This window comes from Schistocerca gregaria, chromosome 3 (assembly GCF_023897955.1).
Source record: "Schistocerca gregaria isolate iqSchGreg1 chromosome 3, iqSchGreg1.2, whole genome shotgun sequence".
NCBI lineage: Eukaryota > Metazoa > Arthropoda > Insecta > Orthoptera > Acrididae > Schistocerca > Schistocerca gregaria.
Genome location: NC_064922.1, coordinates 895,458,802 through 895,476,923, shown reverse-complemented (window position 1 = coordinate 895,476,923; position 18,122 = coordinate 895,458,802). Strand labels below are relative to the sequence as shown.

At 38.9% G+C, this 18,122-nt stretch overlaps 1 protein-coding gene across 1 annotated transcript in view; it reads right to left on the bottom strand.

The window, feature by feature from the left end:
• Nucleotides 1-5,320: 5,320 nt before the first annotated feature.
• LOC126355147 (ADP-ribosylation factor 1) overlaps nucleotides 5,321-18,122 on the bottom strand; it is a 34,528-nt gene continuing 21,726 nt past the window's right edge. Inside the window, exon 5 of the mRNA XM_050005342.1 lies at nucleotides 5,321-6,967. Within this exon, the coding sequence (XP_049861299.1) occupies nucleotides 6,803-6,967 (165 nt within the window). The 3' untranslated portion in view covers nucleotides 5,321-6,802. The remainder of the gene's footprint in view (nucleotides 6,968-18,122) is intronic.

Below are 18,122 nucleotides of genomic sequence, written 5' to 3'. Positions count from 1 at the left end.
TGCTTGCTTGCTTGCTTTCGGCAAGTCGTCAACGTGCTGCGAAGGCAGAATCAAGGTGGATGACCTGCAACCTTTATCAAACTACAGAAACTACTCTATTAAAAATTTCATTTTTGCATTACTTACAGCTTTATATGTCAGTGTCAGCTTTGTAATGACATTCCTACTATTTCATTAACTGTCAGATACTGTGATGTTTAAGTAAGAGACAGCACAAAATTCGAAAAAGTTTTCATTGCAAACTGAAAGTTGCTATGATTTTGCGTCTGGTGCATATTACATAACATACTGAAGCGTCAAAGAAACAGGTATAGGCATTCTTATCCAAATACAGAGAGATGTAAACAGGCAAACTAAGCCACTGCTGTCGGCAACACCTATATAAGACAGCAAGTGTGTGATAGTTGTTAGATCAGTTACTGCTGCTACAATGGTAGGTTATTAAGATGCAAGTGGGTTTGAATGTGGTGTTATAGTTGACACACGAGCGATGGGGGACAGCATATCCACGGTAGTAATGAAGTGGGGATTTTCCCATATGACCATTTCACGAGTGTAACGTAAATATCAGGAATCTGGTGAAACATCAAATCTCTGACATTGCTGCGGCCAGAAAAGGATCCTGCAAGAACAGGACCGACGACGACTGAGGAGTATCTTTCCAAAGTGACAGAAGTGCAACCCTTCCACAAATTGCTGCAGATTTCACTACTGAGCCATGCGTCAGTGTGCGAACAATTCAACGAAACATCATCAATATGGGCTTTCGGAGCCGAAAGCCTGCTTGCCATTGATGATGACTGCACGACAACGCTTTACGCCTTGCCTGGGCCCATCAACACCAACACTGGACTGTTGATGACTGGAAACACTGCCTGATTGGACAACACCACTTCAAATCATATCGAGCGGATAGACGTGTACAGGTATGGAGACAACCTCATGAATCCATTGATTCTGCACATCAGCAGGGGACTGTTCAAACTGGTGCAGGCTCTGTAATGGTGTGGGACATACGCAATTGGAGTGATAGGACCCCTGATGCGTCTACATAAGATTGACTGGTGACGTGAAGCATCCTGTCTGATGACCTCCATCCATTCATGTCCATTGTGCATTCTGACAGACTTGGGCAATTCCAGCAGGACAGTGCAACACCCCACAAGTCCATAATTGCTACAGAGTGGCTCCAGGAACATGCTTTTGATGTTTAAACACTTCCGCTAGCCACCAAACTCCCCAGACATGAACATTATTGAGTTTATCTAGGATGCCTTGCACCGTGCTGTTCGCAACTCTTACTCTTACAGATTTAAGGACAGCCCTGCAGGATTCATGGTGTCAAATCCCTCCATAACTACTTCCGACAGTCTAGTCCATGTCATGTCGCGGCACTTCTGCATGCTAGTGGGGGCCCTACACGATATCAGACAAGATGTATCAGTTTCTTCCACTCTTCAGTGTATGTTGCTGCATATGAAATTTAGATTTGGACTGATAGAACTATCACCGATCTCAAGAAAATTGATCTGAAGTAGCAGACCCCATTTGCAATCACATCACTGATAAAGCCATAATGAAATATCCACAATGTTCTTCACATTTCATGAATGGCTTCAGATACTGGAATGAGATTTTGGCAAACAGAGGTGAAGTTGACATAACTTTGCCATATAGTTATTATGAAAATTTTCATTACTACCATGTTACTCCACGAACTACAGACTTTTTTGATGGAAGAATATAATTAAGTGTCACTGATAGTTGGTGAAACGAGAAATTCTAAGTGTTTTGGAAGGACATAAGAGAAGACATTATTCATCTATTTTTGTATCGAGGATATGCTTTTTCATGCAATATTGACCATACTTTTCCTCAGTTAGTAAACTTAATGAATAAATGTTTCAGAATTCTCTCAAATTATGCCCGCACACTGCTTTAGTGAAGTGACACTGTTCTGACAAAAGAAGCAAAGTTTAACTTGACAAGAGAAATAAGTTTTTCACAACTACCCACTCATGTTGCTACACTGGTGAGTTACAAATGATCAACAAGTTAAGCAAAAATAAATCACGGCATTTGTTGCCTTTTCAGCAGAATTCTTTTGAGGTACTAACCAAAGCAGAGGTGACAGAATATCTATTCGAACTGTCACCATGCAAGTATAGGCAGCAGGGGCTCCACCTAATATCTACAAAAAATACAAGCATAGGCTTCATTTCAGAACCGCATTTCCCCCAACACTCCATTTCCCCTACAGTGCATGCCCACAACCCTCACACGCAAACCTCACACGCAAACCTCACCAATTGCACATTACCAGCCACATTATTCTGCAAACACACAAAGTTTCACATTACAATATATACCCAAATCTCAGTCAATTTTTTCCCCGTTTTCAGGATCCAAAAACCCCATATGACTTCATTGAGTGCAAAGTGAATGGATGTTCTGAAATGTGACTCTAGGAGCTGCCACAACTAACTTTTACTGTCAAATATAAGGAGCACTACACAGGCCTGCTTTGCAGCCACAAAGAAATGCCTGCCAGTGATGGCTAAAGTTTTAAAAAATAAGGCACATGAATGTTCGACGAGATTTCAGGACTGCAGCCGGATCACACTGACTTCTTGCCACGATATTTCGGCTGGCAATTGTCCAGCCATCCTCAAGTAAGTGTGTAAAAAAAAAAAGGGGGGGGACAACATGACCTTTGTGCACCAACATTCTAAGGACGCCAGTAGTTTATGAAGTGTTCTTGTTGTTTCTGAGGGAGACTTTACGAAAAAGCTGGAACATCTAGAGTCAGTGTTCAGAGGCAATGGTTACACTCCACATCAGATTAAAACAGCACTAAGAAGGAAGAAACACCAACATCAAGATAAGGAGCCATCCAAGACCAGGGCATTCGTTCCATCATACATCGGCAACCTTTCATCTAAAGTAGGCAGAATTCTAAGAAAACATCAAGTTAAAGTAATCTTCTGGCCACCAGCAAAGATTAGTGGCCTTCTAGGTTCAGTAAAGTACAATACAGGTCTGCAGAAGGTGGGGATCTACAAAATTACTTGCCAGTGTGGTCGCCAGGGTTACGTCAGTCAGAGAACATGCACATTACATGAAAGGTGTGTTTAACATTAACGCCACACTCACCTTTCACAACCCAGTAAGTCGGCTGCAGCTGAGCATTTTATTACCACAGGACATGCTATGGATTTTTCTGCCACTTAAGTCTTGGCCCCTGCAAAAACTTTTTGGGATTCAGTAAGTAAAGAATCTGTGGAGATACGCCAATCTTATAAATCATGACAGGGGTTTCCAACAGTACAAGATTTGGGACCTGCTGGTCTAACTTCTCCCGAGAGAAAACAGTTTATTCATAATGACGTTCGGCAACATTTGACATCTGATTTTAGCTATGCAAGTGCGCACTCCAACAGAGGGGGCGGACATGTAGTTTTCACCTTTACGCATGCACCTGAACAGTATTTCCAGAGTGTGAGTTTCGCTAGAGGACACTCCTGTGACAGCCGCCAATGGGCATACCTTTTCGAGCCAATGTTTTGCTATAAAGCTGATAACGGGAACTTGTAGTTTCCAGTGAAGGGCAATCACCTGAAAATGGCTGGACAATTGCCAGCTGAAATATCGTGGCAACAAGTCAACGTGATCCGGCTGCAATCCCGAAACCTCATCTAACATTCCGTACACCAGAAGAACTTCAAGAATCACAAGGCACAACAAATTGCTCAAGTACAAAAATCGAAAATTTTGCAGCTAGCCACAACTGGATTGGTCCTTTTATGAAGAGCTGAGGTTTTTCACTTCAGAGGAAGATGGACATAGGGTGGAATGTTTAAAAAACTGTAATTTTCTGAGCAAATGAGAGTGGGTGCTTTTTGATGGACATGCTGCTGGAATGGATTAGGCTTGCACGGAGTCGCCCTGCTGTAATGCTTGGTTTACACAGTCTGATTGGTGTTAGATGCGTACAGAGGCCATACACCACCTCAGTAAAATGAAAATTGTTAGAAAGCAAAACTTACTTGGCAGTAGTTCTAGGGAGGTTGACGGCAACTCTGCAACCACTCAACGTCTGTTCTGACTAAACCATTTGAGGACAAGCTTAAGTGTGTGTAAACCGACTGGCTTTCAAAACAGGACATTTAAAATGCCTGAAAAGTGTACCAATGAACTGAATGCATGGAAGTGTAATCCAAATTGGGCATTTAAGAAATGTTCAATACTGAATGAATTAGATGGTGCAGTGGAGAACTGTCGGTACTAAGAATTGAGCAACAAGGAATCTAGTGATAGTGATTCAGAATTATCTAATTGAAATTTTATACCTTTCGTAAAATTTGTATTATAAATCTAATAAAATTTTATTTTACATTTACATTTCATAATTTCTAAGTTATTTTCGTTCTTTTTGTAAGTGTTGCTAGTCATACATTTGAAGTCTACTAGCAAGCCTGTGTGTGTTTACACTACATCTTGGATGTTTTCATCCCAGTGACAAGAGATGGTTCCTATGAACTGCGAATCTCCCCATTATTAAAACTGAAACCTTTCGAAACTGGAGGTTCCTCAGTAAATAGTACATGAGAGGGCAATTCCTCATGTCATGAATTACTGTTCCTTAGTCCAACATCTCTAGTGATTTTCCTACAGAAATCTTTATTAGAATCATTTTGTCCCCTTTATTTCATCTGAAGATCAAATACTATCTGGTTCCTGAAATTTGAGCTCTTACTGCACGTATATGACTTTTCATTTGGTTAACAGACCTTCATTTATAGCTTTATTCTGATTACTTTCCTTAAATATAACTAATTTTCTACTTTTTATGTACTACATAAAAGATAGTTTCAAGCCAGTTATTAAAATTAAGAGGAAAAGAGTGTCTCAACACGAACTGTATATCATGTTGCTATCCCTCTGGTCTGTAAGTTAGTCTCAATTTTCATATTTAATTTCTTATTTCTGCCTATTTACACATTTAAAAAGTTCTGCCTCACTACACACAATCTGGAACTCTCATTAACTGTTCATAATGCTCCTTAGATAACACATAGTTTTCATATTTAAGAAGCACAAACTCACTCCACCACTCAGACATTTTTGTCTAACACCTCTGCTTGTAAAATACTCTTCACATACTGCAACTAGTCGAACAGGAAGTTCCAAATCTCTATACAACATGCACATCAATAAATGATATTCTTTAGAAAGAAATGGCTGATATTTTTTTATAGAAGAAAGTCCAACAGTCGTGTTAGGACAAGAAAATACAACAATGAAATAAGGCATTTAAAAATAAATTAAGAGGGATGAATTTAATACAAGAAGGCAATTAAGCACAAATACAATATTTGTTCACAAGTATGCAGGCATACATACATAATTTTAGATTCCCTTTGTTTCATGTATTTCCAAGGAAAGTTCAAATTTTAAAGGCATTAACTGCAAAAAATAGATATCTAGCAATTTTGTCTGTATACCCTTCCATAACCAGGTCTCTCAGAGACTGCATCTCTTTCTGAAAAAACAACACGATTTAATTTCTGTACGTCACCTTAGGGTGACAGAGAATGCAGTCTCCCATTTTATCGATGTATGGCTGTGCTGCTGAATATCTTCCAATCATAAGGACTATGGCTTTAAATTAAGGGATAGTAGTATAACAAGGATTGGACAAGTGCTGCAAATTTTTAATACAAAACAAAGCGGAATGTGAAAAAATTTCCTTAATACCCTACATTTGTCATATGCTTCTTAATAAACTTAAATACTAAATTACAGAACATGCTTTGAAAGATCAGAAATGTCTTAAAACTTCCAACACCTTTACTCTCACATCACAAACATTCATTTTTCTTGTCCATTATTGTTCTTCAGTACTTACACCCATCTCCCTCCTGCAAAAAATGCTCTGTTAACAACTGCAAATATCAGCTGCACCCTGAACTACCAACGCTTGTTGTTAGTTTCAGGCTAATACTACAGACTTTACATGCACTGTGTTGGTATTGAAATGAATGAATGATAAGAAAGGAATAAAACTCAGCACAAACAGTAGGCACATAGCATGACAGCAGCACCCACCCAATATCCAGTTTTCCATTTTTCATAAGCTGTATAGAACTTGCATCACTACCACCAACAACCTGCCTGGGGAGAGGATTAAGTAACTTTATGAATTGGCAGTTCTGAACTTTCTAATTTTTTCCATTAATATACATCTGTAACTCACATATCAGAATAAACACAAAAGTTTGAATCGACAAACCTATTATGCTGTGCACTTCTCCCATGTAAAAAGGGATAACAGTTTCACTATCACCTCTTATCTCTTTTTAAAATGTGATTCGAAACACAGGAGGAGCGCAAAGAATGGGGACACAGCCTTTCCCTTCACTGGTCCCCACCCTGGCAACAGACTGCCGCTTTACAAGTCCGCAAAAACAAAAACACAACACGCTGCACAGTGTCTATGGTCACAGTTACCAGTGAGTCCGTGAGTCCACGCACTTACACACTTCTGCAGGATACGAAACCTGGAGGCAAACCCTTGCATGCAAACTTGCAGGAATCACTTACCACATCCCAACGTAAACAAAATGACTCCTTTGGAACACTATTGGAAAAAATACAGGGTGTTAACTTTGACCCTGACTTGTTGAAATTTTGATGGAAACAGTAAATGAGAAGAGCAAGTGATTGACTGAAAGTTTGCCAGTAAAGGATAGCAGCATCTGAGTTCACCACAATCATCCGCCAAGCACAGTTCATATGGCACCTAGCGGTTGGCATTCTTCAGTTGGTTGGACAGCCAGTCAAGACCCTCGTAGAGGCCATCTCCACTTGTGGCACAAGTGGCTTGTATGTACCAATTTCGGTTGCGCAGTGAATGCAGGCCAAGTTTGTCCGTAATTTCTGCTGCATTCATTGCATTTGGCAGATCCTGCAAGAAAACACAATTATAACACATTGTAGTATTGAGAGGTTTGTCGGTTTGGCTGTGAAAAAATAAACAGTCTAAGATAAGGAACATTACTCTTATTTACAGATGTTTACAAAATGATTCAATAATTTTTTATGTTCTAACCCTGATTATAAATAAACTACCACTCTGTACCCATTTTCTCCTGAAAGTGTAAATAGTATTAACATTAAGACCATTCAATTTTCTTAGAGCTGCACTTTTAAACAAGTGGAGAAATATACCTAGCAGTTAAGACAACTTCAGACTAGAACAAAGAAACATACAAATTATTTCTAAAATTAAATCTCTGAACTGAAAACACCATGTATAAAGAGAAAAATACAGAAAAACAGCACCATCACCTTCAGTACATTTTCAGTTTCTGGAAGGTATACTGTACTCTTCATCCAGGCTCATCAATAATTGACATTGCAGTTTATGGTGAATGTTTTCTAAATTCACAACTTCACTTGCCTGGTCTACATTATACATATCTTCAGCAGTGTCACCAATATTTAAACACCTGTGCTCCAAGTTTCGGACAGACATTTCTAAATGTTATATGAGCACCTCAATTACAGCAACTAAGGTGTAGGAATCTTATCCAACTTCTCTTCCAAGCCTAAGATATATTAAATAATGTCACAGTAGTTTCTAACCCTCGAGGAGGATATGATTCAATTACCAAGTCAGCATTCAAAACATTCTACGGGTTACGATACTAATACTTCCCTCTAACTGCAGAGTACACAATCAAATAAATTGCCACAAACTTATTTCTAGTACCTGTAACATACTGTTACAAACAAAGAAGTTAGTAGTATATGATCTATTCATTCACTATTGCAGCACAGTAACTGCAAAATTTCTAATGAAGGTGTCACATTAGAAATGTACTCTGCTGAATACAATAAAACCACAAACTCAAAAGTAAATGAATGAGGAGGCTAAAAAAATAAAAAAGGATGATACTGTGGAAGTAAAATTATTCTTTCCCTGTACTGTACTTCAAAGGGGGGTTCTGACTGTCACTGAAAACCAAATTTTTATACAAATTGAAACCTTTGGAAAAGTATTGAAAGAGTAAATAGAATTGTTAAAAAATGCTCAAATTCAAGTTTAAATTGTTTGTGAGATACTTCTAAGGTGAGTGAGTACAACATTTTAATAAACCTATACTCTGCTACAGAAACTGATGTGTTTATCCTGACCCTGTGACACTGCTGCAATTCCAAATTAATATTATCCCAAGCCGAGTAGTCAGTTTAGGTAAACGAAATTGTTTCCACAGAACGTCATACAAGACTTTCTAAACCATGAATATGTGAAAGTACTGTTTCAAATGCTTAAACTGGGTCAGACATTTTACTTCTCAGTTTCGATGTGTGTACTAATTTACTCCTTAAAAAGGGGGGGGGGGGGGTGTAACGGATTTCTGCCCAATACATTTTCTTGATTCACACAGTTTAATTTATGTTTGTGAATTTTATCATGTCGGCAGCTTTAGAAATCCTTTAAATTGTTAAACTGCTTAATTCTGCACTGGCATCCACTCCCACCTTTTCTGGTATTTGGGAAACTGCTTGCTTCAGCGAAATTTTTGTCAGTGTGAAGGCTATTTTTTTTTTTTTTTTTCAATATCTTTGGCTGAAATCTTTCTTGCATGTAGTTTATTTACATTTTGACAATACTAACATATTAGTAGGTGGAAGGTAGAACTCTCAAACTTTCACAAGAAAGTCAGGATTTATGCATAATTGGTGGTGGAAAAACTGTTTAGGGCACAGATGTTTCATAGAAATCTGTTTACCAGCAATGAAGATGAAGCTCGAAATGAAGAACATAAGCTCTCAGCTTCAGCATCGAAACTTATGATTGGAGAATTGTACAAGTGTGTGAATGATAAGGATTCCACTGTATTCAGACTTTTTGATTCAGAGCTTCTCTGCCAGGCTATAAAGTTTTCATGTTCAGGTGCTAGCTGTAAAAATACGGAATGCTGAAGAATTAAGAGTGGGAATAGCTGTGTGTGTGTGTGTGTGTGTGTGTGTGTGTGTGTGTGTGTGTGTGTGTGTGTGTGTGTGTGTCACACCTGGATGAATAGGGGTCACAATTTCTGTATTGGTATTGACTCAGGTAAAGTTTTAGATGTAGAAATTACTGCAACCAGTGTGCAACAAAGCACATGTAGAACAATGAAGACAGTGAGATACTGTAGCAAGAAAACATGCAGTAGCATGCTCCAAAAATTATAGTGGCTCTAGTGCAGGCATGAAGGCTGCTGCAGTTGTTAGGATGTTTTCATCCGAGGTCCAGTATGGTGTTAGATACACTAAATAACTTGGTGATGGGGACTCCTCTTCATTCAAAGCTGTAACAGATAATAAGCAGAGGAAAGAAAACTAAACTTACTGTTAGACACAAGGATAATTGCATCTAAGAAACCATTTTAGGTGATCATTTAATGCCATATACATTGTTTGCAGTAAGTTGACTACATCTATCTTCAAGATGTGATCACCAATTACAATAAGTTTGGTGAACATCTGGATGTACGAAGTCATTCCTCTCATAATAACCACAGAATATTACCTTGCTATTGGAGTAGTAGATGGTTTAGCTTCTTTGAGCATATCAAGAAATTTGACGAGTTTCTTCAAAGTAGGGTAAAAGCATTGGTCTGTCTTCAGGATTTAAAGGGGGATGGACAAAAATAAAACCAGCGGTGTTTAAGTTTCCAGTCACCTTGGAATGGATAAATATAGGTTCTGTGAGGTTGTCAAAAGAATCTTATACCATTCTTCCCACAATGATTCAAGTGGATAGGAATCGTGCACTCTGCTCTTCAAAGTAGGCTACAAAAGGTCAACAATATTGAGATTTGATGACTGGGGGCCAGAAACTTCGTTTCAAATCAAGTGACTGCCTCTGTGGAAAAGATTAATGAAAGCCAAATTACTTTACCAAACCGACAAATTAATGTTTAACTTACAAAAATCTGAAAACAAAATAAAATCGGAGAAGTGAAACCAATAACACATTTTAGCTCCTCATAATTATGTGAATGTATTTTAATTCACTTCATTGATTCCAGCCACATAGATTAGTTTCGTTTTTGACACGAGAGGAAAAGCAAATTAAGAGGAAACAGCAAAGTCACTAAAGGGAAACAAAGGTGACATGGAGACTAGCCCCTTCCCCACTTCAATTCAGATTGCTCCAGCATGCGCAAATCTAGCAGCTTCGGCCGGCCAGAAATTTTTTTTTAAGTGGCCAGAAGCTGGGAAAGCTATGCTCGTACGCAATTCAACTGCACATGTGCATGAGCCCCCTGGAAACTGCTCAAACAAAACTAATGTAAACAGTTGTGACTTCTCACTTGTTGAAGCAATTTGTTGTGTGTATAGCGTATGCTTTATCCTAAAGCCTCTGACACATTTTGCTATTGGAGACTGTTGTGTATGCACTGTGTTTTGGTGTTGTAAATGGCATATTTCCTTTTAACTAGTTTTATTTTGTTTTTCCTCTTTTTATTGCTGCAGTATTACTCTGCAGTATCAGAATACAGTTACAGTATCAGTTCTTACAAGTCAAAATTACAAAAATTTAACTGGAAACTCCAACAATGGAAATTTCCCAGAATCCTAAACAAATTGCCGGATTTTCCCACTTTCTCCCAGATGAAAAAATTCACAGGTTTTTTCCTGGATTGCTCAATTGTCCCGCAGCATTTTAAGTCCCAATGCTGATGGAAGTTTATGGTGAGAGATCGTGACTGTCATTGAAGACGATTGTGATAGTCATGATCTCTAAACAAACTTTCATTGGGATTGCGACTTACCAGATTATGTTTTCTACTGCTTTTCCTGTATGCAGTATATGGTTTTGATGCAGTATCCCTTTAAACACCAAACATTTTGGCTACCTTCGTTATGGAAGCACCATACGAGCACCAACAATTTGCCCATGTTTGAATTCCTTAGCAGACATAATGCACTCACAAACATACAGAACACAGTTTCAGGCACAACTGACAATTTCAACATACTGAGGACAACACAGGTACATGGTCAAATATAACTGTGAAACCTGCAGTCTTGGCTAACATCTGCAAATACAACAACTGTAAAAGTGGCTGGAGACTGCACATTAGAGCCAAAATACCCTGCAAAACATAACTAAAGGATCACTTTCTCAAAGGCCTGTAACTGTCTACCTATGTGATCAGTGAATTTGAAATTCAGCTCAAAGGTGCCTAGGATCTTCCTCTGTGATGGGCAAAAGTCTGGTGATGTGCAGAGTCACTCTTGGACTCGGTCACGATTTGAACAGCAAGGTGCCACCACAAAAAAAAAGTGGGGGGCGGGGGTCGGAGCACAGTTCATGTGAGGTGAGTAAGTGATGGCACGTTGGCACCAAACTGCACCACAATTCGGTGCAATGCCACTGTAGAACACGTCAGACTATGGGAAGATGATCACACTCTTCTTACTAACATTTTCCCCCTTCTTTTGATGTCTTTTTGCGACAGGTCAGAACTGCAACGTGCAGCATTGAAATAATGTAATTTTCTTATAGGTGTCCCAGGAATCATTTCTGATATACTGATGCTAAGAACTGTCACGAACCGGCCTTGGGGGGTGTCAATGAAACCACAACCCCATTACAAAGGCAAAAATGATCATTTCCCATGCACTGCAGAACGGAACGAAATTTGTACATGATTCACAGCAGCTAATAGTGTTTATGCTATTTCAACCCTTCCGTTTCACACCTTTCGCATGACCATGGGGAACAGGAGGGAAGGGTGACATTGACGCACCCATAAAGAAATCTGTAGATGGTCCCTCTAAGACCACCTTTAGTGCCACCCACAAACATTTGCTGGGCAGTTTAAAAACAAACCTGCACAGAGACAAATCTCACTTCACTTTCTAGGTGCCTCTTTGTGAGCAACCCTTTCAACAAATTTCAGAACAGTTGCCCACAATCAGGTGTTAGCAGCAGCATGTCCAGGGTTTGCCTTCCCAAAGGCACCTACTGTGCTGTGCTGTGTGCGTGTGCGTGTGCGTGTGAGAGAGAGAGCTGCAGACATTTGGTGAAAATCTCCCATGTTTAGCAGTCTGTTGTGCCTGTCTTGACTCATCTCCTCTATACGGGAAGTAGCAATCTATCCTTGCGATGATATTGTCAAAATTTGTAGTTGATATAACAACTGGCAGATAGCTCTAAATGTAGAATAAGTTAATGTAGGTTAAGTGGCAAAAACAAATCCATAATGGTTAGCTAATGCATTAGTAGTATGCTGCTTCTCACAGTCATGTCAAATATCTATGTATAATGTTACGGAATGAAACAGAACGCGTATATAAGGATTGTAAGTAGGGAAGGCAAATGGTCAATTTCTGTTAATTGAGAGAATTTTAGGGAAATGTGTGTGTTTGTGTGTGTGTGTTGAGGAGACTGCATTTGATACTGGTGCAACTCATTTTGAGTATTGCTCAAGTGCTTGGGATCCACATCAGGTAAAATAGAAGGAAGACACTAAAGCAAATCAAGAGACAGGCTGCTAGAGTTGTTGCAGTTAGGTTCCAACAACACAGAAGTATTACAGAGATGCTTTAGGAAGTCAAACAGGAATACCTCGAGGGACAGTGATTTTCTTTTTGCGAAACACTATTGAGAAAATTTTGAGTACTGACATTTAAAGCTGACAGCAGTAAGATTCTACTGAAGCTGGTGTACATTTTGATTAAGGATCACAAAGATAAGAGAAATTTGAGCTCATACGGAGGCATACAGGCAGTCTTTTCCCTAGCTCTATTTTCAAGTGACACAGCAAGGGAAATGACATTGGTACGAGATACCATGCACTTTACAGCGGCTTGTGGATGATATATGTAGATGTAAAGGTCCTTTTTTAAGTGCTCAACAATGGTGTGCAGGTGGCACCAAGAGTGTTCCTGTACTGGCGAGAGAGGCAGGTCTTTGAGGAGCCATTTGTCCTTTTATTTATGCATGTGTCAATGTCATCGCCACTCTAATGGTCACAGAGCAGACCTCCACACACATTCACAAGACAATTCACAAGACAGTTTTCAAGGTATTCGATAAAGCACAGCACAAACGATAATAAACAGTTAAATGCATAATAAACTAAACCAAGTCATAATCAAGAATTCAATAGTAACACTTAATATTAGGAATAGGCTACAATCGCTCAAATCTTTATAGTCTCCTCGTGTTTGCTGCCACAGCCTAAATTCAACACAATTCCATATTTTGACGATCCATCTGTCTGCCACCTTCAAGAGAATCACTAATGTTAACACAGTCTAAGTTTAAAATAAATCTTACTGTGATGAAGTTTTATATTGATTAGACCTGCAACATTTCTCAACACCATACAATCTCCATCACTTCCAGACACTTGTCAACAAAAATTTTGCATTCAATATTAATTTGAAGTAACTACACAGTAAGAGATTGGCAGCTAGTAACTGCTTCGTAATAATAAAAAAAAGATCAGGTTTAAAAACCTCCCTGAATGTTGTCAAAGAAAGTTCCATTACTGAAAACATTCCAAGGATAAACATTTACTACCGTATTTCCCCAACAAGCCAAATTTGTCATTTGAAAAATACTGGTTCGTCTTATAATCTTAGAGTGAAGAATTGCTGCTGAGGTTCACATTGTTTAATAGAGAATGTAGTAGTATTACATTTACAGATGATGCTTTGACTACTGAGGTCATTAGCACATTGATTTTAAAGAATAGTGAAGGGTAGAGCTGAGCAAGCAATATTCATATTCATACATGCTCAAGATTTCCCAATACACTGAAGCACTCTCAGTATCAATGTCGTTCTAACAATTACGTCACATTTGTTAGTGGAAGGGATATGCAAGAAACTATTACTTAGCCACTAGAACAGTCTACTGCTCTGCTTAAAATACAAATTTGTCCATTATTTTATTATGAGAGATGGTAATGATTTACTAAGTGGGTTGCAAATGAAAAAAATCTGTTCACATATTAGAATATCAGGTAAAAACTTTCCCAGACTTTTTATCTGCTTTACAACATGGAGGCAGCACTGGGACGAAACAAGGAAAATTAATCCAGATTGAAATGTCAAACAAAGTAAATGAATAATACTAAACTGTTAACTGTTGTCACAACAAATTATAGTTACAGGACCCATCACGGCAATAGTACCCCAACAGGAGTTCGTAGATGTCAGGACAAGCAAAGTTCTGGAATTAGAATGAACAGTGATCTCGATCTTTTATTTACTTTTTAGTTGCTGCCCTTAGACATGAATTACACATTAGAAGATATTGCAGTCCATGTTTCACAGCTTCTTGAGCAGAGCACTACAGAATGGTGGGAGGGGGAACAGTGCTACCAGCTTGGCATAGAACTAGAATGAGTTCAGGGAGAGGAGTGGTGCACGGGCAGCACATTATGTTATGCTGCCAACCAAGGGAATGTATACAGTTTACTTTGACCTTTCAAAAAAGCTTCAATCATGTTTGAACTGCAGTTTGCCTGGATCCATTTGTAAATCGACTTTAAAATTTAACAAATACTCAACAATAGTATTCATTTCTGCAGGAGATGGTAAATGTCTGGATTGGAGCGAGTGGTGTACTTAAGTGATTCATGCGGCAATGTTGTCGAAGTTCATCTTAACATATGAGAACGAAAGGAGGTGTGTCAGCTGCTGGTTCGACGTGGCCAATGATAGTGTGGTGCACGGACGATGTATTTGGAAGCAAGAGACATTGTAACATTTTCACATCCCTAAAGAAGCGAAATCTGGTTCATATTCAGATAGAAACCGCTGTGTTCTCAGGTCCCACGATAGCCTCAACTTCATGTATTGCAATATATTCAGGAGAAACAGTCAAATATTTGTGACAATAAAGATCTAAATTTTGCAGCTGTGCAACTAGGATGGTGGTGATGACAAAGAAAATGATATTTAGTAATACCACTGACTACATGGTTACTAAGAGTATTATCAGAATTTTCTAGGTGGATGCAGAGGCAATATCTAAAAAACTTGCAAGCAGATGGCAATTTCCTGATGTGAGCAAGAATTCTAAGTACTAACATCGGCATCTTTAGTAATGAAATGTTTTTACATGGAGAAAGCAAGCCAAATGGTATGTGTGTTTCATAAAGGAAAGTGAAACAATTTTGGCGACAAAAATAGGCGTTTCCTTGGAGTCACAAGCCACATTTAAAATACCTTGGCTGATTTCAGAAATCACTTCAAGAAGAAAGTAGGCCTCTAGAAAGAAGTGCATAAGGCAGGGAAGAATTGTGTAAAACACTGTAGGTGTAGATTGGTACTACTATGCTCATTGTCAGTTATTACTCATTGTGTTTTACGTATTATTTTACAGGCACTGTGCAATTTTTCTCTAGAGAAATGAGTACATAGCATACAAACCCCATGACTATTTTCTTCTTCTTACTGGCCATACCTTCTAACACAAACTACTTTTGAAATGCCAAAATGTACTAGAACAAATAAAATGTCTATAAAACGCCACACTGTACAACATACTTGCAGTAAGACAGTCGCAATTCCTGAAATTGGTCACCTATCGCCTCCAGCCTGTTGAGGAGCACCAGTCCTGGGGTTCATAGATAAACCATGAAAATCCACTGCATTACACTACACACAAACCTGGCCCGTGGACAGATCGGTGAGACTAGGACCTGCACATTAATGGGAACCAAATGGCTTTAGATTGGCAGGCCTGATCCATTACAGATACCCACAGAAACGGCTTGTGGTTTTGGCCCATCATGGAAATCCACTCCTTGTAGCCAGCTATTCACAAGCCATGAGGCCACAATGATCAATCCATGCAAAAAACAATTTGTTCAAATACTCTGAGAATCAATAATAATGAGGATAGGTAGCAACTCGCCTTCAGATTATTGCTGACCCACAGACAGGCACGTAGGAAAGACACACACACACACACACACACACACACACACACACACACACACACACACACATGCACAAAATCACTCAGATACAACACATGCACACATGATCGCAACCTCCAGCTGCTGTGTCTACAGTCTCTGAGAATCAGAGAAACAAACCACCTCATGCTCCCTGTCTTGTTGGCAGCTGCTAGGCTAGCGACAAGAAGAGGTTACAACACTGACTGCAAGCTGAGGGGAGTGATAGGACAGGGAAAAAACAGTAGTAATGGCAGAGCAACATACTCAACTGCAATCAGCCAGCGACAATGCATGAAACCTCAGTGTAAACAAACTATTCCATTTACCGAGACAAAAATGGATATTTTTCAATTTTTTTTTTCAACTTTCCCCAGATGAGTTTGAAATTCCCTGATTTCCGTAACTTGTGGAACCTTGAAATTTTTCTCAACAACACTCTTCAAAGAAAATGGCTCATCTTGGGTAAATACAGTACACTTATGATAATGGTATTACAAATTCAGTGTCCATTAATGAGGAGAAAAGTTACTGACAACTGACAGTGGTTTTAAATATTAACGTTAGAAATAGTATTTTTGTTTGTCTACTTCTTGTCCGCAGCTCATGGTCTGGCTGTAGCATTCTTGCTTTTGGCACACGGGGTCCCTGGTTTGATTCCTGGTGGCATCAGGGATTTTCCCTGCCACAAGATGACTGGGTGATGTGTTGTCTTCGTCATCATTCATCCCCATTATGTTCAGAGGTAGGCAATAGCAAACCACCTCTGCCAGGACCTTGCCTAGTCGGCAGTGCAGGTCTCCCGCATCGTCCCCTACGCTCACCACCACCACCACCACCACCACCACCACCACCACCACCAGGTAGTGTATCTTACATTATACAGAATATTTCTCTAAAAAACCACCCACCCACCATGACTTACAATGTTTGTTTACAAAACATGCTACAAAGATATGACACTATGGTTTCACAGAGAGTGTACACGCTAAGTGATGCTGTAACAATTTTGGATTTTGTTATATGTATCTATATAAGGTTTAACCAATTTAAAAAATCAGAAATACCCAACACACATAGCTAGTATTGCAAAATTCCTGGGAATTTAAAATCTAAGAAATATTTCCAGGGAATATTGTCGGCAACATTCCCAAAATTCATAAATTCTCGAGAATTTATGATTATCAAGACAGCTCAAAAAAAAAACTTGATAGGTAAAAGCAGTAATTATATGGTTAAATCAAACTCAAAAACTGAAATTTATTTAATTATAATTTTATCTTTAAATATAATGATTGCTTTTATTATTAAAATTATAAATTTGCACTCAAGTTAATGGGTCAATGTGGTAACTGTGTGATTAAGGGAACACACAACACACTTATATGTTCAAAAAATATTATAATTGAATAAAACCATCAGAAAAATAACCAGAATGTTAAAAAGGTCAAAAATCAAATTAAAACAACTAAAGGCAAAAGGTTTAATACAGCATCTTTACTTTCCATTTTCAATCTTTTATTTTTAAGTCCTGTAATCACTATCATTGCCACTCTCAATGTCCATGAAATCATCCTGATCCTTCACCTCTTCTACATTTCAAAATAAAAAACAAATAATCGCCATCATTACAGTTACGTGAATCAATCTCATCATCATACCACCACCACCACCACCACCTTCTTCATCATCTTCAGTCTCAAGGATTTCGTCTTCTTCCTGTCTTCCTGTTTCCTCTGGGTTGGCTTCTACTTGCTTGATTGATTCTTTCTTTCTTCTTCGCTTTTGGAGGTGGAGCATTGATGAGCTGCTTCCTCAGAAGGAAGATGGTTTCTTTTCTTGGAATGCAACCAACAAAACATGCTAAATGTACGCTCTGTGGCAGCCGAAGTTACTGGTGCCCCAATATTCTTATGGCTATGTCTGCCAAGTCACAAGTGCCTCTCAAACACTTCCTCCTCTCCCCCCCCCCCCCCCCCCAACCATGACAGAAGCCTGATAATTTTATCCTTGTTGTCCATCCATTCCCAAAGAAACTTTCTTGACAATAAGCCTCCCCTGTCTCTGTAGTCGGCTAAACTCCCTCTTACTTTTAAGACCTCCAAACCCACATGCTGAGCACAATCACAAACTAAGCCTATG